Raw genomic sequence first — 26076 nt, 5'->3', positions numbered from 1 at the left:
AACAGCAGCTGAAATGTTTTCTACACTCCCTGAGGCGGCAGCGCCCAGCAGATGAAGGCCTGCGGCAGAGCACACCAGCAGCGGAGGGTCTGGGGGGAAAGCGTGTTGTCTAAGGCAAAGGACTTCTGCCAGCTTACACATTTATTTGAAAGACACAGACATAAAAATGATTAATATGTTTATGTAACTTAAAGCAATGGTAAGAAATAGGTAACTAGGTGAGGCTCGTGAAGATTTTGGAAGAAGTGTGTTACTTGCTTGCTGCTCCTTTAAGGGAGAAAAACAAAACAAAAAAAACATACCCCTAAGCCTAAGAATTCTTTCGGGGCCCCCAAGGCAGGTTCTCAGCTGCGTTTAACTGTCCAAAGCTACTGAACCCATGAGTTCTAGTGAGCAGTAAAAGCTCTAATGCACTCCATAGCTTGGATTTACAAAATATAAAATGTGGAGGTTAGAATGAAGCACCGTCTTCACTTTTCTACTAATAATATTACCTTCTAATGTGATGAAAATCAGTTTTCTTCAAAACCAAGATCACCATTCTTTGAACATATCCTTGTAAAGTCCCAGATCAAACACTTGATCTTATTCAGGGAGTAACTTATCTTTAGTAAAGACGAAGTTTTTTTTTTCTTCTAGGCATCAAAGGCAAACCAGATAGAACATTATTAAGATGATGGGCATTAAAAAGATGAGGTAGGGGTCAAAATGAGCCTAGAGGTTGCATATATCTACAAGAAAGTTTTTTTTTTTTTTCCTTCCTGCTTAGATGGAGCAGCTCATTGAAAAACACTTTTATTTTTTCAAAGATTCAGGGTCTTGCTCTGTCACCCAGGCTGAAGTGCAGAGGCACCATCATAGCTCAAGCTCTCTGTAACCTTGAACTCCTCGGCTCAAGGGATCCTGGGACAAAGTATCAAAGGCAAACCCTCATAGGCTGAGAAACATCATAAAAACCAAAAGTTAAAGGTGCCAAAACATAAAAAGTCAGATGAAGATGAGTCATTTAATGGTTTCATTCTTACTGGACCATTCTGGATGGAGACAATAAATAGAAGGTAAAATTTCTATGACTTCTTTTACGTTTGCGAATAGTGTACTTTAAGCAGAGGTCACAGAATTTCCTTCGTCTTTATCAATTTTGTAGATTTTTGCATCTTCATAAATATTAGCAATTTCCAGACTCTGGCGCTGTATTTTATAGATTTGTCTTTTTGTGGTTATGTGCCCCTCCTTTAATGTTTTATGCATATCCTTTGAAAACATAAGCTCACAATGTAATTGCTCTTGGTCTACCAACATCAGTTTCTTCAGATACTTTTTCATAGTTGGGATATCACTGGATTGTCAGAATTTTATTTTGCAAAGCACTTCATTTTAAGCCAATTTCTTTTTAGGATCTTTGGATATGGGATGGGGACAAAAGTTACCCTAAGTTTTGAAATACTCTTTTCTGATATTTGTCTTGACTTTTCTGTTTTTAGAATGTTTTGTGGCAATTCTCATAAAACGAAACCTAACACCTATTCTCAGTATTCAACCAGCAAAACACCTCACTTACCTGTGCACGTGATCTGATGCAACAAAGCGTCCCTAACAGGTTCTATCTGGTGAGTATGCAGACATACAGATCTTCGTCTTAAAACAGGTTTTAGCTGTGGCACTATGACATTTTGGATCAAATCTTTTTTGTGGGGGCTGTCCTGTACATCACAGGATATTTAGCAGCATCCCTACTTTCCACTCCCCAGGATCCTGTGCCATCCCTTCCTCAAGCTGTGATAACCAAAACTGCCTCCTGACATTGCTCTAATGTCTCCATGGGGAGCAAAATCACTCCCTGTGGGAACCAGTGTTGTAAACCATTTTAGAGGCAAACCATAAACTAACTCCCCAAACTGTGATGGGGGACATAGTCTATAACTTCCTAATATAGTAGCTGATCACTACATGATGCTACTAAGCACTTCAAATGTGGCTAAGTATGAGGAGAATTCTTAATTCCATTTCATTTTAATTAAGTCCTACATGTACTATAAGGACAAGATACTTCATGGAAAACTGTGTAGATATCTTGATACCTTTGTTAAAAATCATGTGGTTGATAGGCAAAAAAAACGTACAGAAAGGGTTTCACCATGTTGTCCTGACTGTTCTCAAACTATCCACCCACCTCCACCTCCAGAAGAGCTGGGATTACAGGTGTGAGTCACTGCACCAGGCATAAAAGTTTTATTAGTCCTATTTCTATCCATTTAATTTTCATTCTAAGTATTTGTTAAATTAAAAAGTGAACTGCGAAGTTAAAGACTACAATGATAGAAATTTAAATTCTCTTTTAAATCAAAGTTTTAAGTTGTTTTTTGCATGATAGGAGTCATGACTGAAAATATACGTATGCATTCTGGTAAATAATTTCCTCCTTGAAAGAAAACAAAAATGAAACAAATTTAAAGGAAAGGCCAACCAGGATTGAAAGAAAACATTTATTGAATCAAAATCAATACTTTCTTTTTAATATCTACAAGCCAACACAGAACTCATTTTATTCAAGAATGAACACAATGTACAAAAAAAGTATGCTTATATTATAAAAATATGTCAATTTTATCTTCTGGGTGCTTAGCAGAAGTCATTTTAAACAAAATCAAGGCATACTTGTTCTCTATAATGAGTCTGCTATAACTTAACATCAAAGTGAAAGCTAATGTACTCCAAAGTATTTGTAAAGGCCCACTGATAATGCTGCACTGGAAATGCTAAACCCAATGTGAACTAAAGTCAACATTTCCGCTCTATGCTTATTGGCACCACTTCATGCCTCCATCATGGGAAAGTACCTCTTTTTACAGAAAGCAGAACACTGCTAACAGAATCCATGTGATTCAATCTTCAGTTTCCCTTGCTTAACATTTGTTAGCATGTATTTCAGCAAAGATTAACAGTATAATGAATGTTGAGTAGTAAAATCCTATTTAATTAGCTTCAATTTAAAAATGAGATATATGCTGCTATGGGGAACAAATGACCTGTTGAGCTTGACAACCCCATTTATAAATGTGGGAAAGCTGCCTCCCTTAAAAAAAAAAAAAAAAAAAAAAAAATTATGTCCAAGGTTAATACCGTATCTTTTTTTGTAATTTTCTTGATGTTATTGGCACCTCCCAGGCACTTTGGCATGTGCTCCTGTATAAAGTGTAGTTACTGTGCCTGTAGAGTTAGTGGCAGCTGCAGAGTAGTTATAGGCTGACAAGTCCACTTTTGGTTTACCATGGTGATCCGATCCAACACACGCTGGTCGTTGGAGCAGCAAACAAACAAAACAAAACAGCGATTTGGAAAAAGAATAAAATTATGAGTTGGGGAAAAGGATCACGGCTTCCCGTATTGTTGTTCCAGGAGTTATATGACAAGTAGAAAAACTGTACTAATTTAAAGAGTCAAAATAGAAGTAGACTAAATAGCATGAGTGCTGATAATGCCAAGAAAACCCCATCTCCCTTCTAAAGAGCTTGCACACAGCAATGTCCCTGGTCAAGAAACTGATCGTGCCTGGCTGAGCAGAATGACAACGGTACTCAGGAAAATTCCACAATGCGACATCCACTTGGTGAATCAGTGACAATGGATAAATTCAACTTTAGAAGTTACTAAACTGCAAAATGTCTACTCTGAAGATGCAAATGTTTTTCCTTGGCAGATCCTCTCTGTGCCTGGGATTGACACAAAAGCTCAAAACTGCAAAATACAAAGATCAAGTAGTCTGGTGCCCCACTGTACTGGGTAAATAAAATTTTAGAAAGTGGAGGAGAAATGCTTTCACGTTTTACCTACATTAACCTAATGTTTGTTCAGTTGCCTGTTTTGCAAGAATCTGGGACTAAGGTAAATGAAGGCAGAAGATAAAGTGATCCCTGTTCCTTTATTCAAAGTTATCTAAAGTTTTTAATTGAGCCCCGTTTGTTACATGAAATGTTAATCCTACCAAATGTAGTTAGGTAGGCTTGAATTGGACATAGGATTAAAACAGTTTAATGAGAACAAGACCACTGACTCTGGCTTAACACCACACTCTAACAGAAAAGAAGAAAGCTTTACAGAAATATCTGAAACATACAAAATTTGTGCAAGGACAAACATATTTTAGAACCTGAGCAAAGGCTTCGTACAGGTTGTTTTCACTGGCAATAATTCAGCCAGGTCAGTATGTATGTTGCTCTTACCAACTGACGTGGCCCCTAAAATATGTAAAGCACAGAAAGGCCAGTGACTCTGGAGGTCTGCAGTTAGTAGTACAGGCCAGAAGTTCAAGAAACTGCTACTGGAAACAACTGGATACCATAACATTAAAAAGAAGTAAAAATAAAAGAATGAGTGCAGAAAGAAACGAACAGCTAATAAGATGAAGATGCTCAGGATCGGACTGGATGAGAGTATGACCACAACACTCAGATACGTAACCACACCTGTTTACAACCACAGGTCCTTGCTCTCAAAATAAATATATATTGAACATTTACAACAGAATGAATGCCTTATGAATGCAAGCTTTTCTTTTATTGCAATTCTAATCAAACAGACCAAAAGGTCATACTTCTAAAGCTACAAGTAATCTTTTTCAATGAAAATGATGTGACTTGGTGCCACAGCTAAACTTTATCTAATAGCAGCATCATCAGCCCATGGCAGCAAAGAAATGTTCATTTCTGGCATCCCATGAGCTCTCACCGAAGCAACTTCATAAAGCATGCAGATACCTATTCTGCTGAAGTTTCAAACAAAAATGATCATTGTGCTTGTGGGTCTCATACCTTCCAAAATATACATAAATGATGGCAAAAACAAATAATAGCAGGTCCTTGCTTTCCAATAAAATCGTAAGGCAGGGGGTCGGCAGTGAAAAGAAAAATGTTTAAAATAGAAAAAAAAAAACTGCAAAATGGTGTTAGCATTCACAAAAAAGATCATGCGAAGATCAGATCCATACTGATTAAACATTGAAAATTCAGTGACAATCCAAAGAACTCTGTCCATGAGTCCAAAGGCATGCAGGCCAGCTGAAGGAAATGCAGGATTCGTCTGACAGTATCTTCTTCAGAGCAGAACAGTAACATCTCACTGGAATAATCACGACAGGGTAGACAAGGTGCCATCACACTTCTTTTTTGTAATTCAAAATAAAAGAAACGCAATCACAGGACAAAAAAAAATTACAGAATAGTGGACAGAGAAAATACAGAAATTCACAATAACCCTATAAAACAAAAAAAACTTCAAATTATTTCTATATTTTCAGGGTTTATCCTTTTTCAAAGTAGTCTTTTTAATTAATCTGAAAAGTTTATAAACAATGAAGTGTTAACTATAAAATTATTACCCATGAGATTATCTTTAGTATCAATACTTTTTTGAGACAGGGTCTTGCTCTGTCACCCAGGCTGGAGTGCAGTGGCGCATTCTCAGCTGACTGCAACCCCTGCCTCCCAGGTTCAAGCAATTCTCGTGCCTCAGCCTCCCGAGTAGCTGGGATTACAGGCATGCGCCACCACCCCGAGCTAATTTTTGTATTTTTAGTAGAGATGGGGTTTCACCATGTTGGCCAGGCTAGTCTCCAATTCCTGGCCTCAGGTGATCCCCACTTAGGCCTCCCAAAGTGCTGGGATTACAGGAGTGAGCCACCAGGCTCAGCCTCAATACTCAAAATAATAATTTCACTCTTGTTTAAAGGACACATAAGAAGCATCTTGTCATCAGAATCCTCCCCAACCAGATGTTTTAAAGTAAGGAAAAGAACCTACAACTTAGATTCAAAGTGCAGAAACGACACTTAGCTGAGTAATTTTGCCTTTCCCAGTAAGTTCACAATTAAAACATTTTATATATATATATATATATATTTACTATTATTGGCCTGGCCATGTCTGGCCTTCAGGTCCAGACCCCTGAGTACTCACTGGAGAAAGGACCAGGGCTATCCCGCCTTCGTATCCACGAGCTGCATCTGCACATTGGCAGGCATTCCACCTCCGTAGCCTCCCTTGGACTGCATTTGGTTCTGAATGGAGCTAACCTAAAACAAGACAAAAATAAAACAAAATGGAAGTCAGGAACTAGGTCCGGTGCAACTAAGTAATTCTTTTCCCAGATTTTTATCTGAGCTGCTTTTTTCAGAAGGCTACTTTTATAGAAAAAAAAACTTTTTATAGACAAACGTTTTCTGGTTATAAGGACAAACAGGCTAGCAATTGAAACATTTTTTGCAAAAACCCCTATTTTCTCTATTTCCAAATTACGAGTCAGTTTGTAATTCACAAGGCACTTGGTAACATCTGAAAAATAGTCAAAAATATATAGATCAACTCCACTTTTTTTTTTTTTTTTAAGACAGTCTTGCTCTGTTGCCCAGGCTGGAGTGCAGTGGCGTCATCTCAGCTCACTGCAACCTCCACCTCCCCAGTTCAAGTGATTCTCCTGCCTCAGCCTCTCTAGTAGCTGAGATTACACGCACACATCACCATGCTCAACTAATTTTTCTATTTTTAGGTTTCACCATGTTGGCCAGGCTGGTCTTGAACTCCTGACCTCAAGTGATCCGACTGCCTCGGCCTCTCAAAGTGCTGGGATTATAGGCATGAGCCACCGCGCCCGGCCGATCAACTCCACTTTGTTTCTCAACCTCAAGTATCTTAATTTACAGATATCTCACATATATAATCACCTCAATTACCTAGTAAAGAATCAAAACCAAGAAAATAAGCGTGAATAAAACTGGACCAACCAAAGATAAATCTTAAAAGTCTGTGTCATAAAATGTACCATGTTAACATAGCCTGATAAAGTAAAAAAGAATCAAAGAACCCAAAGACAGATAGTCCCAGTGTATTTATTAATATTGTAACTGGGTAAACTATCCTCTCTGAGTATCAGACTTATTATTTGTAAAAGGGTTAAGATGGTAGTCTCTCCCGACCACATTACAGGGCTGTTTCCTGATAGACTGCAAGATGTACGAAAGCCGGGATATTTTCTTTTTGCTGAAACAAAGGCACATAAAGTTATTTGCAAACTGTGAAGTACTTTTAGTATATCATTATTATTCTAATCTTAGTTCATATAAATTAGCAGTCTGGAAGCAGAGAACTGGAGAGTCAGGCTAGACTGCTAGAAGAAGGAACACAAGCAATACGATTTTGGAGATGATGGCCTAACAGTGGAGAGGGAGCACTGGCAATGTGGTTGAGCATTTCATGGAATCAGCTCAAAGGGCCCTGCACAATTCCATGATTTGGAGGGAACCGGGACATCATTCATTTATCAGTCATCTGCTTATCAAATACTTACTGAGCACCTACTGTAATATAAGGCATGAAGGGTGAGGTGCTTTCCACTGGTGATTCTGAGTCAATATTTAAAGAAAGACTTGTCTAACTCATTTTTGGAGTCAGTCAGGTTTCAATATATACTATAATAGAAGATAATGGCAAAACAGAAAATGCATAGCTTATTTAGATCAAAAGAGTCTAAATGAGAATATGTGTTTGGCTCTTAAATGGGGACATTTTTACTGACCTGGAAATTTACTTACATGGAACATCTTATTTGTATGACATCACATTCATTATAAGGTATTGCTGTAATAGTCACATTAATAAAATGACTACTTCAGGTAAGAGTGTAAGAAGAAATCTGTATTTATTTTTGTTTGTTTTTTAAACATAAACTTCCTCAGTTAATGCAGTGTGAAGAGGCTAGGGCCTGTCATATGACACTAGTTCAAATTCATTATCTGCCCCTTTATGGTAACTAACATTAAGTTATGTGGCACAAACCTGATACCAAATAATTTTCCACCTAACATGGCATGTTAGCTTTTATAGATATTTTAGGTCTGTCTTAAAAAACATCTTTATGACCAGGTGCAGTGGCCCACAGCTGTAATCCCAACACTTTGGGAGTTTGAAGTAGGCAGATAACTTGAGACCACAAGTTTGAGGCCAGCCTGGACAACATAGTGAAACCCCGTCTCTACAAAAAAAATACAAAACCATCCTGGCCAACATGGTGAAACCCCATCTCTACTAAAAAAAATACAAAAAACTAGCCGGGCGCGGAGGCGGGCGCCTGTAGTCCCAGCTACTCGGGAGGCTGAGGCAGGAGAATGGCGTGAACCTGGGAGGCGGAGCTTGCAGTGAGCTGAGATCTGGCCACTGCACTCCAGCCTGGGTGACAGAGCAAGACTCCGTCTCAAAAAAAAAGAAAAAAGGAAAAAAACAAACAAAAAAAAAATACAAAAACTAGCTGGGCATGGTGGTGCAGGCCTGTAGTCCCAGCTACTGGGGGAGGCTGAGGCAGGAGGATCGATTGAGCCTAGGAGGTCAAAGCTGCAGTGAGCACTCCAGCCTGGGCAACAGAAAGAGCCTTTGCATTAAAAAAAAAAAAAAAAAAAAAAAACCCAAACCAACCAAACAAAAAATCTGTTTTTACACTATGCATTCAATAATGCCATGCAGATTCTAAGAAAGAAAAAAAGCAATTTTTTCTCCAAAAGTCAATTCTTCAATTTAAAAGGTTAGGTTTATCTTAAGTAACCTTTATTAAGTAACTTTAATAAGTAATCTTTCAGTGCTGAGATTGAATGTATTATTGTGACTGTGAATATACAATATTTTAACAGAGGGTATTAATGAACAGGTAACAGAAATCTTTTCTGGAAAAAAGGTAGTAGAAAAGAAAGTCTTTGACACTAAGTAAAGGTAGAATAAGAATATATTTAGAGGAAAAAAGAAATTACAAGTCATCTAACCATTCAATAATATAGTTCAGGCAAGTCTGTTGCATATGCGTCAAGCCACGTTCCTAATACTAGCTGCTCAGTTCTTTTCTTTGAATAAGCAGCATGTCTATTTATGGTTTTTTCTTATTTATTATTGCACTGCATAGGATAACATAATTTTTCTAACAGAGTCAGGCTCATCAAATCAGAACTATCCATGATACTTTCAAGAAAAGTTACTTGGCCAGGCGCGGTGGCTCACACCTATAATCCCAACACTTTGGGAGGCCGAGGTGGGTGGATCACTGGAGGTCAGGAGTTTGAGACCAGCCTGGCCAACATGGTGAAACCCCACTCTACTCAAAATACAAAAAATTAGCCAGGCATGGTGGTGCATGCCTGTAATGCCAGCTACTCGGGAGGCTAAGACAGGAGAATTGCTTGAACCTAGGAGGCAGAGGTTGCAGTGAGCTGAGTTTGTGCCACTGCACTCCAGCCTGGGTGACACAGCAAGACTACATCTCAAAAAAAAGTTACTAACTGAACAACACTGTTCCGAGCAGCAAGAACACAGTGCTCTGTGACGGTGGGATGGATGCTGAATATTGCTTTAGAGATAGCAAACTCAAATATGAATTAACTACAGAACACATTTGGGAAACACATTTAGCTCTAAAGAGCTGAAATACTTCATAAAAAGTCCACTTCAGTAGCAGAGAAGGCTGCCTGGAGACAACAAGGTAGAAACTCCACCACAGCTAAAGTCCCATCTCGATCCTGCATCTAAGATTAAGAGGCCGGTGTGCAAGCCCTGCAAAGTACAGTCCTAAAGTTCTACCTAAACTATGAGAAGCAAAAAAGATAATATGCCAATGATAGGTTTTTCATTCAGGGAGGAATCTTAAAGGAAATTCGGAAATGTACATAAGATTTTAAATGCTACAAACTAAAATTTAATTCCTCCTATACAGTTGGATTTATTTCTTTGAGATGGGGTCTCAGTCACCCAGGCTGGAGTTCAGAGGCATGATCTCAGCTCACTGCAACCTCCCGCTCCCAGGTTCAAGCAATCCTCCCCCCTCAGCCTCCCAAACAGCTGGAATCACAGGTGCATATTACTTCACTCAGCTATTTTTTTGTGTGTATTTTTGGTAGAGACAGGGTTTCACTACGTTGCTCAGGCTGGTCTTGAACTCCTGAGCTCAGGTGATCCACCTGCCTCAGCCTCCCAAAGTACTGGGATTATAGGAGGGAGCCACCATGTCTGGCCTTATAGTTGGATTTTTAAAAAATCTGAGGTGGCAGAGACAACATCTGTTGATGAGAGAGAAATTAAAATTCATTATATATAATAAATTTGAAACTACCCATTCTCTTTATTATAGTAACCATATTAATAAAAGTAATAGGGCCCCAGTTAGTCTTTCTACACTATGTCGATGCAGGAAACAAAGCTACTGACTATTTTGACAGCAACATGATATCTCTTGCATTTCCACAAAGCAGTCAAGTGAAACAAAGTACTTTTCCTACAGATTTAAAACAAACAAGCTGTTTCCTTTCCAGGAAGGTTCAAATGTCACTCCTTTGCTTACCTAGTAACTGCAATGACAAACGTCGTTGCTGTATCCAGGATACCCATCTACCTATTTTTAAAGTCCCCGTTAAGTCTTTTGTTAGTGCTGTCTAGTAAGTTGGTATACAGTGGATCATAATTTTGTTTATAAAACCCTTATTGACTTTCTGGTTCTGAACACTTTAGGGATCATTTAGATACTTGTTTACTTTAGGAATGGAGAAAAGAGTCAGTCTGTTGATCCTTAGTGGCTTGCTTTAAGGCAAATGTGAGGAACAACTCTGACAAGAACCTGCATTTGGTGCTGCTTCTATTATAATGCATTCTGGTTTTCTCTTCAACAAAAATTAAAGACTAAAAGATCAGCTGAGTAGATCTAAAGCCTATTCTGAAACTCACTGAAACATCTATTAAAAGACAGCGAATAAATCTTATTTCTGATTCTTCACATCCTGCTGGCAAATGTGACAAATTTTTACTGTCTTGACCTAAAGGGATATGTGAAAATTCTAATCCTATGCTTACTGCATGAGAACTTAAGAGTAAATAAATCACCAACATTCTAATATTATCAGGTAAAGATGAATAGTTTGTAACAGGGGGCCCAAAACCGGAAGTGGCCTGTTTGGAACCGGGCTGCACAACAGGAGGTGAGCAGCTGCAAGTGCGCATCACTGCCTGAGCTCCGCCTCCTGTCACATCCGTGATGGCACGAGATTCTCATAGGAGCACGAACCCTGTCGTGAACTGCACATGTGAGGATCTAGGTTGCGGACTCCTTATGAGAATCTAATGCCTGATGAACTGAAGTGGAATAGTTTCACCCCAAAACCATTTCCCCCATGGAAAAACTGTCTTCCATGAAACCGGTCCCTGGTGCAAAAAATGTTGGAGACCACTGGTTTATAAAGTAAAGCAATAAAAATGTGTGCAAAAGGCAACTAACTGAACTTAAAAGAACGAAAAAAGATTATTATTTAAAAGGCTGATATCCAAGTCTCTTTGGTGGGAGCAAGAGAATCAATAGGATATTAACCTGTACTCTGAACCAAATCCTTTCAAGTTTCAAAGTATTTATTCGGGACAAAGGCAGCTATGAAGAATTGCGTACAAGAAACAGAAACAAATACATAACCCAGCAAATTCGAAGAGATTAATTTTTCATCATTAGTTTGCTTCTCTCTCTTCTATGCTCATATTATGTATTTACATTCACTGTATACAAATTCATTTAGCATAATGCTATTAAAAATATTTGTGCCTATCACACAGGTTTCACACGACTATGCCCCAATGCCCTACCTGCATGTCCCACCAACATACTTACTGAATTCATTCCACTGAACAGGTCTCCTGATCCAACATGAGCCGTGTGCACAAAGTTTGTGGGCTCTCCAATCATACTTCTGTCAATCCGTCGTCGCCTTTTCTAAAATATGGGGGAACAATGTGTTGAGAAAGTGATCTTATGAACAACTTATCCTGATGGATTTTTACACTATGACTGTTTAATAAATTTGCCAAGAACACAAAAATGCCTAGCTCTTAGACTGCCACAATTACTTCTTATGATGAAATCCCCAAGAGAAATATATGCACAAAAATGATTAGTAAAGCAAAATAACAGGTTATTATTTAGAACTTAATAGATTATTTGGTCTAGTTTTGGACATCCACATATTTGTATAATAACCGCTTAAGTTTTATTCTTTTTAAATAATGAGACAAATGTAAAATTACCCTCAGTCACTATTATTGTTGGCAAAGAACACAGTGCGGTTTGAATACAATGTCTGATTTTAAACATTACTTTCTGGCTTTCACCATTAACAGATGTATTATATTTTGATGGTTATTATTCAGATTATACCCAATTACCTTTCTATGCTAAAATGAATCTGTCATTTTAGCTGGTGGGGGTGGGGGTTGGAGGGTAAGAGGGTGACAGATTTGGTCCTAGTCCATTCACTCTTCTCTGGTCTGTTCTAGCTGGGAACTAAACCTGTTGACTAACTAGGCTGGGTCTTACTGACTCTTCCTACATTTTTTTTTTTTTTTTTTTTTTGAGATGGAGTCTTGCTATGTTACCCAGGCTGGTCTTTAACTGGGCTCAAGCAATCCTCACACCTCAGCTTCCAAGTAGCCAGGATTACAGGCATGCACCACTACGCCTGGCTGACTCTTCCTAGTTTTTGACAACCACTTCTCATGGGGTGCTAAGCCCCATTTTCCAGTAACTTTAGCCACCAGCTGGTATTCCTGTTCTGACCAATATGCTCATCTACCCCTTAGAGATTATTTCCTTACCATACTGCTGTGTTTCACTGATTAAGAGTTTTCCAGCTTTGAAGATTATCTTAGATCTGTCCTGTTTTCCATGACCCCTTAGATATGATCATCTTATTGGGAGAGATCACTGGCCACGTTGGGTTAGTGTCCTACTATGGGGCTCTGCTTATCCCAGTTTACTGTCAATAGTAAACTTCTGAAATTGCAGCTTCCCTCAAAACCAAGCTGAGTTATAAACTTGTTGGATTCGCTGCCTTAGAACATAACACTTTTATGTCCTTATCTATTGAAATGCTGGCATGATCCTGATAAACCTTAAAATGTTATCAAGACAGTCCCATATGACAGCTCCTCAGGATGAGAACATGACTTTCTATAAAACCACAGAAGTGGCGAGCCCATGCATATATTTTAGAAGTCAATATACATTGTTTTACTGTCCTCTCATTTATATTGTCATAGATAGAAACAAACAAAAAACAAACCCTGACGCTTTTCCTTTGAAATATTTATGTTCTTCATCCTTAGAATTCAGCAATGACATTAGACCATCTCCAAGTTTGTTGGATTTTCCTTCCAGTAATTTTGCATGGCACATGGTTATATAAACACAGGTTTTCTGTATCTTAGAAAAGTTTTATTCTATTAGTTCCTTGGTAATTGCTCCATGGGTTCATTTTGCTATTTTTGGAGTTCCCGCTACGTGGACATTTGAACATGTGTGTGTCGATAATCTTCCAAGTTTCTTAGATTTCCATCATTTATTTATCTTTATAATTTCACTGCATTGGAAAATAACTCCACTTTATCCTCTTCAGAGGTCCACGCTAGACAGTAAATATAACTTTGCAGGCCAACACACAGTCTCCACTGTAGCTCTGACTCAACTCTGCTATTGTAGTATGAAAACAGCTGCAGAGCACATGAAATTAAATGAGTGTAGCTGTGTTTTGGTAAAAATTTATTTACAAAACCAGGTGACAGGCTAGATTTGGCCTGTAAAAGTAGTAGTCTGCTGACCCCAGCTCTAGATTTTTTCAGTAGTAGCCACATAATTTTTTTCCATTATGGTTATTTTTCAGAAGCTCTTCATTATGACATGTCATTGCAATATTTTTTAATCTCTGAAAAAGCTATATTATAGTTTTTCACTCTTTTCCCTAAAAACAATTATACAAATTATAAGTCTATAACACTAGGGAACAAAGTACTCTCATTGCTTTATTTGAACAAGTTTAGTTTTACTTCGAGCCCTGTTTTGGAAGTTGGTAAGAAACTGTCTATTGGGGCCCTGTTCCATAGAATCATATGAAACTTTCAGGTTAAAATGGTATCATAAAGTCAAAAGAGGCTTTTGTCTATGTGTTTTAATTTTTCTATTTCTTAGCACAACACACTGGTTTCCTGTTATCCTTTTCTCGCATATTGCTCCCTCCGATGATCTTAGAGGTGTCTCATACAAAGACTCCCTGCCCCTAATGGCAGACTTGCCACCCACAACCATCCTTTGATCTGGAGTGCTGCACGCCAGCAGTGCACTCGTCTTTTCCTCTGTTCCCCACAGACTCAGTTTGTCTATCTCCAACCACCCCACTCAATGTACTTCTCTTCATACTATTTTTGTTTGGAATGATAAAGCATAATTCTATAAATTACCCTTAAACAATGCTAGCTTATCTTTTTTAGGAATAAAGTAAGGAAAACATGCTAACAGTTTTGTGCCTTTCTCTTCTTAATAATATATTATTACATTTCCACTAAATTTTCCTTATTAGGAAGCTGTTTGGGCAGGTCCAGAAATGTAATCTTTACCATCACAGGATACGAATTTTCTCAGCACGTGGGCAGGACAAATTATTGTGATTTCTTCCCCAGTGAGCCCCCTAACTGACAGGTAGAGAGGGAAGCTTCTAGGTTCTTGTCAGGACAGTAGCCTCTGCAGGACACCAGACTCTTCCCAAGGCGTTACACAGTCAACATGTCAAGATAACTGCTTCTGATATACAGAGAGAGCCACTTGGCTCTCTCAAGCAAAGGAGGAGGTGGTACCAGAGAATCAGACCTACTTCCAGACCACTAGGAGGAGTCTTGATCATCCCTTGTCCTGTGAACATGCAGAAACAACAACTAACAGTTCTTATTCTGCATCATTTCCTCCAGAAGGGTGTGTTTAGAACTTGCCAAAAGGCTCCACTTGGTCTATACCTCCATATTAAATGATTTATTATCACAGGATTGTGTTGGGGGAGAACAGAAACCACAGTGTGCTCAGGCCACCACCCATCTCACCCAAAAAGAATGAACAGATATGCTTGTGAAAGAAGGGTATTAACACATACTCACAAACAATAATTCGGCAAACATGATTACTGAGAATATTCAAAAGCTGGTAACAAAACTAGTTCCCAAGAAGCTACTCTCACGCTGAAAAGCAAAGGATGAGAAGACTTCAGCTTACTTCTGTCATACTGTGTTATTAGATAATATATATGAATGTGAAAATAGTGAGTATTTTTCAACTTGAACTATACCGAGCTGGGAGTCAAACCTTAGTACTGGAAGGATTCTTCATGGCATCTAATATAACACTGTTTGTGAGATATGAAAGAAGCTTTCAGTCCTTTGCTCCCCAAGGCTGAGGGAACTCAGCTGTCCAGAAACTGAAAGGAGAACTGTGTTGTGCGAGCACAGTAAAGATAAAGACCTAAGATGAAAATAGTAAGATAAGGAAGAACCAGATCACATAGGGTTTGTAAAGGACTGAAGTGTGTGATCCTCCCAAGAACAATGGGAAATAATTGAAAGTCTTTTAAAGCAGAGGAACAACATGATCAAATAGTTTTAGAAGACTATTCCACAATAGCTATAGGTGGAAAACACGTTAGAAGAGGTCAAAATAAGTTATTAATGCTGGTGAAAAGGGATTATGTGGATTCAACTAATAACACAGATGGAAAGAAGCGGATAGATTGAAGAAAGTGGTCAGTGGATAAAATCAACAGCATTTGGGCCAGGCGTGGTGGCTCACACCTGTAATCCCAGCACTTTGGGAGGCTGAGGTGGGCTGATCACCTGAGGTCAAAAGCTCGAGAACAGCCTGGCCAACACAGTGAAACCCTGTCTCTACTAAAAAATACAAAAATTAGTCAGGCATGGTGGCAGGCGCCTTAATCCCAGCTGCTTGGGAGGCAGAGGCCGGAGAATCGTTTGAACCAGGGAGGCGGAGGTTGCAGTGGGCTGAGATCGAGCCATTGCACTCAAGCCTGGGGGACGAGAGCGAGATTTCTCTCAAAAAAAACAAAAAAGGCATTTGGTTGCAGGCTGGATTTGGTAACTGAGCAAGGGAGGAGTTAAGAAATATGCACAGACTTCATACTTCCGCAGAGTATGCAATTCACTGGGTTCGGAAAGAATCCAAACTGGAGATAAAAGACTGAGACTCACCAGCATTAACAAAGCCGTGTTAATGAGATTTCCTAGACAAACTAAATTTCTGTGGTTGGGTAAAGAAGAAGCCATCAAAGAAGGCCAAAAAGAAACAGGCTGAAAGTCAGTAGGAAAATCAGCAGTGTGTACAAGTGTCAAGAGGGAGCAGGCAACAGAGCTGAAAGGTGATGAGAGGTCAATTAAAGGCAGAAATACATGCACTGGATTCAGCAGTATCACGTCGATGGGCACCTTAGTGAGTGCTATGTCAGTGGAGTAAAAGGAGGAGAAGACACACTGGAGGGGACTGAGGTGGGTCTAAGAAGTGGAAAATGGCGAAAGAGAACAGAGACAACGCTGGAGAAAAGTCCGGCCTTCTGGACAGGAAGAAGATAGGTCAGTGGCTGCAAGGAGAAAAGGAGATGAGGACAGATTGAATTTTTCCCCTGTAAGATGGCAGAGAATTGCATTATGCTCAATTTCTAATGGGAAAGATCCAGTAAAAGAGGTAAACAAAAAGAAGGAAAAAGAAAATGGATTGTCAACATTACAAGGTTCCTGAGAAGGCAGTAAAGGTGGATCCAGACACAGGTGGAGGTGATCTTGACACTCTTTCCTACAACACTCTATCAAAAACCTGGATTTAAATATAATTAAATATTCTAAAATATAAAAATGCAGTATTTTCAGGCACAATGTGGACATTTAAGGAATGGCACACTTATTTGGACTACTGTATTAATAGTCACGGGTGGCCAGGCATGGTGACTCATGCCTACAATCCCAGCACTTTGGGAGGCCGAGGCTGGTGGATCACTTGAGGTCAGGAGTTCAAGACCAGCCTGGCCAACATGGTGAAACCCTGTCTCTGCTAAAAATACAAAAATTAGCCAGGCTATAAGAATGATAAAATGAACTTTGGGGAGTTGGGGCTCTGGAAGAGTGGGAGGGGGTCAAGGGATAAAAGACTACAAATACAGTGCAGTGTACATTGCTCGGGTGATGAGTACCCCAAAATCCACAAATCACCACTAAAGAACTTACTCATGTAACCAAATACCACCTGTACCCCAATAACTATGGAAAATTAAATAAATATTTTAAGAAAAAAAATTAGCTGGGCATGGTGGCAGGCACCTGTTATCCCAGCTACTCGAGAGGCTGAGGGAGGAGAATTGCTTGAACCCGGGGCTGGGGGGTGGGAGGGGGAGGTTGCAGTGAGCCGAGATCACACCACTGCACTCCAGCCTGGGTGACAGAGTGAGACTCCATTTCAAAAGAAAAAAAAAGAATAGTCATGGGCAAACAAGGGGAATTCCGGAGTCGGACCTCCACAAAGAAAAACAGGAAATGGTGCACTCTGCTCTGATACGTATTAACAGTTGTTGTTAGCAGAGTCACTGTGTTTCCTGGAAACAAATTCTTTATAGGGAACTTTGTTAAGAACGTCAACCATCTGAATAATCCTTGCATCCTGAAAATACTAACTTTTATTGTGCATAAGGTAAAGGACTAGAGACCCAAATGAATCACTATGTTAGTGTGGAGGGGACATTAGGCAAAATCTCTCTTCCCATGACTTTTTACATTATTACATCATAATTATTAAAGATAATGAATTAATTTGGAGTATATGCAAAGAGGCGAGAAGCAGGTTAATTTCAAAGTATGTGCTACTGTGTGAACCGTATTTGCATCCTTATCTAAACAAGTATGTATATAACCATTCACATTTCTGGCATATGGATCAAACTGTAGCTTCTAGAAAACAGTAATTACATAATCACTTAAAAGTTAAAACTTCCCCAAAGACTATTCTCTGGGCAGCTTAGTGTACAAACACAGGTCACTGAGAAGCAAATAAAGGCCAGGTCCCATCAGGTTAGCAGAAGGCCTACAGTAAGAGTAAAAGATGGTACAGCCTGAGGTAGTTCTAGAAGCAGATACAGAGTGAATAAAGAAAATGAAAATACCTGCCATCTGGGACAGTGAAAAAAGCTGGAACTTTCAGGGTATAAAACAGCAATCATTTATGCAAATGTGGCCAAAGTAAATGAAAGGCTGAAAGCTATGCTACTGACTCAACTTTATGACCTGGAGAAAGTCAGTTGAGTTGTATAACTGAATCCCTAAATCTATGAATTAAATCTAACAAGCCCACTATTTCCAAATTTTGTCTTGGGGCATCCCAGCAAAATCCAGGGGTGCCAGGGTTTTCTATTTGAGGGAAACACAGTGAGACTCAATGTGTGTTTGACACTGAGTGAGCTACCAACTTCAGATAATTTGTAACTTCAACATTAGAACATACATTCTTTTTAACAGCATATCCTTGTGAAGCTGAGTTTTCAGTGGTTACTGTGAAAAAACCCAAGCACTATGCAAAAGTCAGTATGGAACTAGAAAAGAAGGTGGTGGTGTTCAGTCTGATTCCACAGTTTGAGAAGTTGTATAATCCTAACCGGCACAAACACACCGTAAGTATGTAAATGGTTATTTAAGAATTAAATAAAAATATTTTTCCTTTCAATTTATATCTTATTTTTTAAAGGCAAATAAGTTGTTGGGACATAAATCTTTACTAAGTTGTTTGTACCAAATTAGTTAATAAACAAGTCTGTATGGTATTTCTCTTGGCCTAGAGGCACCATGAAAAAAATTACAGAACTGTTAAGGGAAGTTTGGGAACCTCTGAAATACATTCATTTTTTGAAATATTGACAGTGTAATTAGGAACCAGGCATTTATAAAACAAGTGGATATTTTTTTCTGTGATGCAAGTGACTGATTCCCTGGGTGTGTGAGCTGCTTCCCAGTTAATCAATCTAGTTCACAGTACAGAAAAAAAGACTAACAAAAGTTGTAATAATATAAAAAATGGACTTGACATTTTTTGATGAAAATGATCTTCCTAGTGGATATTCATTGACACAAAAATTGAAAGTACCTTTTATGGTAGCAGTGTCAACAAACTATATGAAACGCCCTTGCCCCAAGTCTCTCCCTACTCATTCTTTGAGACCCAACTCAAACATAACATTCTGACTTGAGGCTGTTAGATATTTCCTGTCCTGAACATTCAGAGCACATGGCTCATATTTCAATTATAGTACTTAAAACATTGTATTGTAACTTACTTGCTTACAGTTTGATTTTCCTACACTACTACAAGTTCTGTAACAGTAGCTGTGCCTGACACACAGTAGACAATAAATGACTGTTGAATGAATAAAAGGCTTTTTTAAAGAAACAATGTCAGCTCAGTTCTCTAAAAATTGTTTGTCTTATCTAATATTATCGCCAAATATTTCTCAAGAACCTATTATATTTGGAAGATGTAAACAATGTAATGCCAATTCTAATGGAGTTTACATTTCTGCACAAAAAATACTTATCTGCTGATTTAATTTTCTCTGTTTCATAGAAATGCTGTGTGCTCTAGGGAGGTTTTAACTGGTAACACTGTTTTAGTTTTTATATTGGGTAGAACCTCTAAAGCAGTGGTTCTCAAGATACAGTATACATCAGAATCCCTGGAAGGTTTGTTAAAACACAGGTTTCTGAGTTCTAGTCACACAAGAATTTCAGATTGAGCAAGTTTGGAGTGGGGCTTTAATTTGCGTTATCTAACAAGATTCCAAGTGATACTGATGGCTTAACGGTTTAGAAACACTGGCTCTAAAGATTAACAGCTGAATGACTATTATTAAAAAGTCAGGCCAAGCATGGTGGCTCACGCCTGTAAGCCTAGCACTTTGGGAGGCTGAGGGTGGATTGCCTGAGCTCAGGAGTTCAAGACCAGCCTGGGCAACATGGTAACACATCATCTCTACAAAAATACAGAAAATTAGCCAGGTGTGGTGGCACACCCCTGTAGTCCCAACTACTAGAGAGGCTGAGACACAAGAATCTTTGGAACCCGGGAGGCAGAGGTTGCAGTGAGTCAAGATCACACCACTCCAGTCTGGGCAACAGAGCGAGACTCCGTCTCCCAAAAAAAAAAAAAAAAATTACATATAGTCAAATAACAATAGATGCTGGTGAGGCTGCAGAGAAAAGGGAACACTTATATGCTGCTGGTGGGAATGTAAATTAGTTTAGTCATTGTGGAAAGCAGTATGGCAATTTCTCAAAGAAGTGAAAACAGAAGTATCACTTGACCCAGGACCCCCTTACTGAGTATATACCCAAAGGAATATAAATCATTCTACCATAAAGACACATGTACACGTATGTTCATCGCAGCACTATTCACAATCGCAAAGTCATGGCATCAGCCTAAATGCCCATCACTGGTAGACTGGATAAAGAAAACGTGGTACATGTATGCCATGGAATACCTCACAGCCATAAAAAAGAACCAGACTATGTCCTTTGGAGCAACACAGATGGAGCTGGAGGCCATAACATAATACCACATGTTCTCACTTATAAGTGGGAGCTAAACATTGAGTACACACAGACACAAAGAAGGCAACAACGGATATCAGGACCTATCTGAGAGTACAGGGTGGGAGGAAGGAGAGGATCAAAAAACTACCTAATGGTTACTATGCCTATTACCTGGGTGATGAAATTATCTGTACACCAGGTAATCTGTGACTCAGTTTACCTATATAATAAACCTACACATGTACCCCCTGAACCGCAAAGGTAAATTAAAAAATAAAGGTTAACAGCTGAATATTTAAGAAGTAAAAATGGGTAATAAAGAGTACTTATAAGATACCGGGCACAGTTCTAAGAACTTTAAAGCCATGAACTCATTTGCTAGCACCTTCTATAGCAGTATATGACATTTTACCTTCCCTTCAAATCTGGGATCCTCTGGCAAACTCTCACTTCTTGTCTCAGCCATTGCTCAGAAGTCCTCATTTTTTCACCTTTGTACTCTCTACTGAATAAAGTTTCTTTTTTTTTTTTTGAGACAAGAGTCTCACTCATCACCCAGGCTGGAGTGCGATGGCGCAATCTCAGTTCAATGCAACCTCCGCCGCCTGGGTTCAAGCGATTCTCATGCCTCAGCCTCCCAAGCAGCTGGAATTACAAGTGCGCACCACCATGCCCAGCTAATTTTTTGTATTTTTAGTAGAGATGGGGTTTCACCATGTTGGTCAGGCTGGTCTTGAACTCTTGACCTCAACTAATCCACCCACCTTGGCCTCCTAAAGTGCTGAGATTACAGGTATGAGCCACCATGCCTGGTCAAGATGGGAGTCTTAACAGTGTCCAGGTCCTGAATGCTCATGTTCAAGAAGCTGAATCCACCCTTCCCATGGGTGGTAATCTGAGTTGATAAAACTGCCTGTGGAAGTCTGGTTTCTAAGAATATAACAAAACATTTCTAATATGTTAAGGGAAAAATGAAAGAGAAACAAGGTTTTAGATACTGCAGAGACTGGAAAAAAAATCCGCTCTTCAATAACTGAGTAGCCTACTTTGGATTCCAAATTCTCATACTTAGGTCAAAACTTGAGAAAATAATAAACTTCTTCTATATACAAACTTGTACTGTATCTTCTACGGTGAGAAAAATATAAAATTCTACTTGTCTGGCTTCTAGAGCTTAGCTCACTCACTGGAATGCCAGCAGTGGCCCTCAAGTGACAGAGTGTATATAAGGAGCTATCTCTACAGGAGATGAGAGTCACACCATAGATCACCACAGAGAAACCAAAACCAGCTAGTATTATAAGCAGAGAATTATCTAAGTCAAAGTACAGAAAGGAAAGATATTTTGTGCTGGAAATATTCATAAATAAATAGGTGAGCTGCTGGTAATGCATTTACAATCTAATCTTAAGTGTGGTGCTGTTGGTATCTGTCCGACAACTAACCTTTTCTTACTCAGTATGTATTTTGCAGCTTGTGATGAGGAGAAGTTTGCAAGAGACCCCAAAATTTGTTTTTAAAAGGAATCTCTAAAGCAAATCTATAGTGACCTTTTCAAGGGCCAAATTGCTAAAAGCAAAATTGAAGGAACTAGTTGTTCTCATCTCTCAGTGAGAAACCTGAAGTGAAAACAGTTTTTTTCTCCTTCTATTTAAAATTAGTATCTGGTTTAAGTCACATATTCCAAGGATGAAAACTGAAGCACAAAATAGGTCAAAAAAAAAAAAAAAAGGAAGGGAGAAACTAATTTGAACTAGCTTTCAAGTATTAATGATATATTTGTCAATGGTGTTAAAAACCTTTCACTAGAAATTTCTGCCATTATGGGTCCATCTGGGATTGTTCCTATCCACTCTATATATACAGTGTACAATGTACCTAGGAAGGTATTACTTGCCAAAGTCCCACAGCTAACTAAAATCAGATCTGGGAGTCTTCCTTGTCCACTGTTCTTTCCTTCACATCACTGTGCGAACAACTGTGTTTCAAAGCAAGTCATATAATTCCCTCCAAACATTTACTATATAAAATTGAGATACAGATATCGTGTTTGTATTAACTCTATGTGAAAAGTATTTATAACTGAGTCAGGTACTGTACTATAATTAATTTTTCTTATACCACACTTTGCACTGGAATTGCTTCTGGCTTGCTTAGCTTAAAAAAAAAATTCTGTCACAAAATTCACACACAATGTCTGCTTAACTTTTTTTTTTTTTTTTTTTTTTTTTGAGATGGAGTCTCACTCTGTTGCCCAGGCTGGAGTGCAGTGGCACAATCTTGGTTCACTGCAACCTCTGCTGCCCGGGTTCAGGTGATTCTCCTGCCTCAGCTTCCCAAGTAGCTGGGATTACAGGCACCTGCGACCACACCCAGCTAATTTTTGTAGATTTTAGTAGAGATGGGGTTTCACCATCTTGGCCAGGCTGGTCTTGAACTCACCTCGTGATCCACCTGCCTCGGCCTCCCAAAGTTGTTTGCTTAACTTTTAATGAAACTATCAATTGTTCTAATACCCTCCATAAGTATCTCGTGGTAAAACTGATAAGATGCTGCAAGAACAAATAAAACCAAAACCAAACCAAAACAAACAGTGATAGGGGATAAGGGGGGGAAATGAAGAAATTAAAATGACAGACATGTTTCTCATGAAGTTAATATATATGAAAGCATTTGAACTAAGACAGTCTGCAAAAACGGCAGATAATAATTAACACTTGGTAGCAAAAAAATGCTTTCTGAAATACTGAAACACTGCTTGTTTCACTGTAACTTATCACCTAGTGCTGTGTATCCACATAGTCTCATAACTCAACTTTATATCCAACATGGATGTTCATTTCTATTTGGGTAAAATTTACTGATATACACTAGAAAGAAAACTGGTCTTAAAATGCAAAAGGCTCTGCCACTAATTCGCTGATCTTAGTTTACTAATTAACTTCTTAGTATAGTTTCCAAATCTGCATGCATGCATGCCCACATGTATTTGACTACATTTGCCTATGATGTCTCTAAGATCTAAAATTTTAAGACTGCATGAAAATTATTTTCATTTCACAAAACAAAATCACATATAAAACAAACAATATACCATCTGCTAAAACAAGAATGTAAGCATAACACCTTTTCAAGAAACTGTAAGAAAGCTCAATCGACAAAAGTAGATGGAACATAAATACCAGAAATATCTAAGAACCAGAAGAATTTTTACTATGTGCAAGGGTGATAAGCGATCTGACCAAACTTTAGGGTACTGAGTACTTTAAAAAGAGAACTGAGATCTGACCTAGAATTCGTCTTATATGAGAGCTGCTAATAAAATGTATCTGTAATATTTCCTACTCAGTATGAACAAGTTTGATAGAAGGATGAAAAACTGAATGATTTATACCATCTGTTTACATCACAGATGAACAGATTCTTAAAAAGTGCTTCTAAAAATGTTCAATATATTATAAACATCATAAATACCAGCCCCAGATAGTTATTAAAATACCATTATTAAATCCCAGATAATTACTTAAGTTCTAACTTCCTTTTAGTCACAGATTATATATCAGCAAAAACATTTTATTTTTCTAGAACAATGCACTACCTAGTCTTAACTCACTACTGATTTGAAAAATAATGCAATTTTGAGTTCCTCACCAGTATTCCTTTTTTTCCTATTTGTATACATCAAGGCCATGTGAGAATCATAACCCAATCCTCACCAACTCTAGAAAGACAAAGGCTTAATCCTCTTCATTCTTGTTGTGTCTAGGCTTATAAAACCCCAAGAGTCAGTTTTAAAATTTCATGCTATTGTTGTTTTAGAAGCAACTCTTTTTTTGAGACAGAGTCTCGCCGTCTCCCAGGCTGGAGTGCAGTGGCCCAATCTCAGCTCACGGCAAGCTCCACCACCCGGGTTCACGCCATTCTCCAGCCTCAGCCTCCCGAGTAGCTGGGACTACAGGTGCCTGCCAGCACGCCCGGCTAGTTTTTTGTATTTTTAATAGAGACGGGGTTTCACCGTGTTAGCCAGGATGGTCTCGATATCCTGACCTCGTGATCCACCCACTTCGGCCTCCCAAAGTGCTGGGAGGATTATAGGCATGAGCCACCATGCCTGGTCTAGAAGCAACTCTTTAGCCATTTTAATAATTAGCCACCTCATGAAAACATGGAGATTTGCACATCATTTACACAGTAACAGAATTTGCAATTAAAGGCTATGTTTTCTAAATAAACATAATTTCCCAGATACAGTCAGATGACTTTCAAACAACTAAAGAAATGTTTGACCAGGCTAGGTCACTCATGCCTGTAATCCCAGCACTTTGGGAGGCTGGGGCAGGAGGATCACTTGAGGCCAGGAGCCTGATACCAGCCTGGGCAACAAAGCAAGACCCTGTCTCTGCTGGGGAGAAAAAAAAAAAAAAAAAGGTAAAATAAATGCTTCAGTATTCATACCAAAAGAAAGAAAGCTTCCAGTTAAGAGAAACACATAGTGACTCCACTTAACATTGCCTGTTAGATGAAGCAAGACGGTATTTTCCAATGGGCATACAGAAAAAAAAATTGATGCTTATTTGCCATATGTATTTTAAAAATGATTTAACCATAAGTTTATTTTCTCTTTTGTTCATAAATTTTTTCCCTGAGTTTCGTTTCTTTTCCTTTATATGGTAATTATTTTTGTCATAACAATGATAATAAAATACTTTTTCTGAACTCCAGAGCTCCATGCTCTGACTACCATAATCAATGGTCTACAACATGGAATGTGCTCACCCAAAGGGGGCACATAAAATGAACTGTTGGAATGTGGGAGGAAAATACTAGACCTTCTCTTTATTTTTCATCTCTTTTAAAAAATTAAGCTCTACTAATAAGTCATATATAGGCTGACATGGATGTCTGTTGGCTACTGACTACACTTGTTTCTGTAAGAGTTACTAGAAGCAGAATAAGTAGAAAGCACTGAATTAAATTAGTGCTTAACCATACTTGAAATTAAACATAAAAACAAAGATGTTGTCTTATAAAGTCACTTTAATCTGCTTCAGTTCATCTAAATGTGTCTTTTTCTGTACTCTGAAATAACTAGTCTTACACTGTAACAGAAATGGGATATGCTGATGACAAAGGGTGTGGAAGTGTGGAACTGGGGTTACTTCAACAAATCTCTTATTTGTGCATAATCCTGAAGCTCACAACCTATTAATAAGTCAGAGTTACTGTTCATTCTCATATTAAAATGCAAAACAATACAAGGCTAACCTTCAAAGAACTGTTACTACATTCTTCCCCCACTGATAAAAATTTTAAAGTCTGAAAATAACATGTGTTGATGAGGATATGGCACAATGGGACACTCAAAACAGCTGGTGGGAATGTAAGATGGTAACATCAAGTCTAAAAGAATTTCCTTTTGCTTGGTAAAGGTAACTTCCTTAGCTGTTAGACCCAGTAATGTCACTCCTAGGTATATACCCTAGAAAAACTTGTGCACATGTTACCAGGCTACCCATATACAAATGCACAAAAGAGCATTGTGCATAACAGTCCCGTACTAGGTTTATCAAAAGAACTGGAATGGAAAAATCTATTATGGTACAGCCAAACAAGAAAATGT

General features: G+C 38.6%; 1 protein-coding gene and 1 long non-coding RNA gene across 20 annotated transcripts in view; one reads left to right on the top strand and one right to left on the bottom strand.

Moving 5' to 3' along the window:
* LOC141407059 (uncharacterized) overlaps nucleotides 1–5002 on the top strand; it is a 29468-nt gene extending 24466 nt beyond the window's left edge. For both annotated transcript variants that reach the window (XR_012414053.1, XR_012414052.1), the window contains 2 exons: nucleotides 810–1058; nucleotides 1485–5002. This is a non-coding gene — a long non-coding RNA (uncharacterized lncRNA). The remainder of the gene's footprint in view (nucleotides 1–809; nucleotides 1059–1484) is intronic.
* The window catches only part of CDC42SE2 (CDC42 small effector 2), a 129269-nt gene continuing 105660 nt past the window's right edge, over nucleotides 2468–26076 (bottom strand). For 8 of the 18 annotated variants that reach the window (XM_045394206.2, XM_065545883.2, XM_065545885.2 and 5 more), the window contains 3 exons: nucleotides 11677–11778; nucleotides 5955–6070; nucleotides 2468–5254 (listed from right to left, as the gene is read on the bottom strand). In XM_045394206.2, coding sequence (XP_045250141.1) covers nucleotides 5972–6070; nucleotides 11677–11778 — 201 coding nt within the window. In that variant the 3' untranslated portion in view covers nucleotides 2468–5254; nucleotides 5955–5971. The remainder of the gene's footprint in view (nucleotides 5255–5954; nucleotides 6071–11676; nucleotides 11779–26076) is intronic. The other 10 variants (XM_073994169.1, XM_073994168.1, XM_073994167.1 and 7 more) reach the window with 2 other exon arrangements.

Source organism: Macaca fascicularis, chromosome 6, assembly GCF_037993035.2.
Source record: "Macaca fascicularis isolate 582-1 chromosome 6, T2T-MFA8v1.1".
NCBI classification, from domain to species: domain Eukaryota; kingdom Metazoa; phylum Chordata; class Mammalia; order Primates; family Cercopithecidae; genus Macaca; species Macaca fascicularis.
The sequence above is the reverse complement of the archived record's forward strand: the minus strand, read 5'-3'. Positions and strand labels throughout refer to the sequence as shown.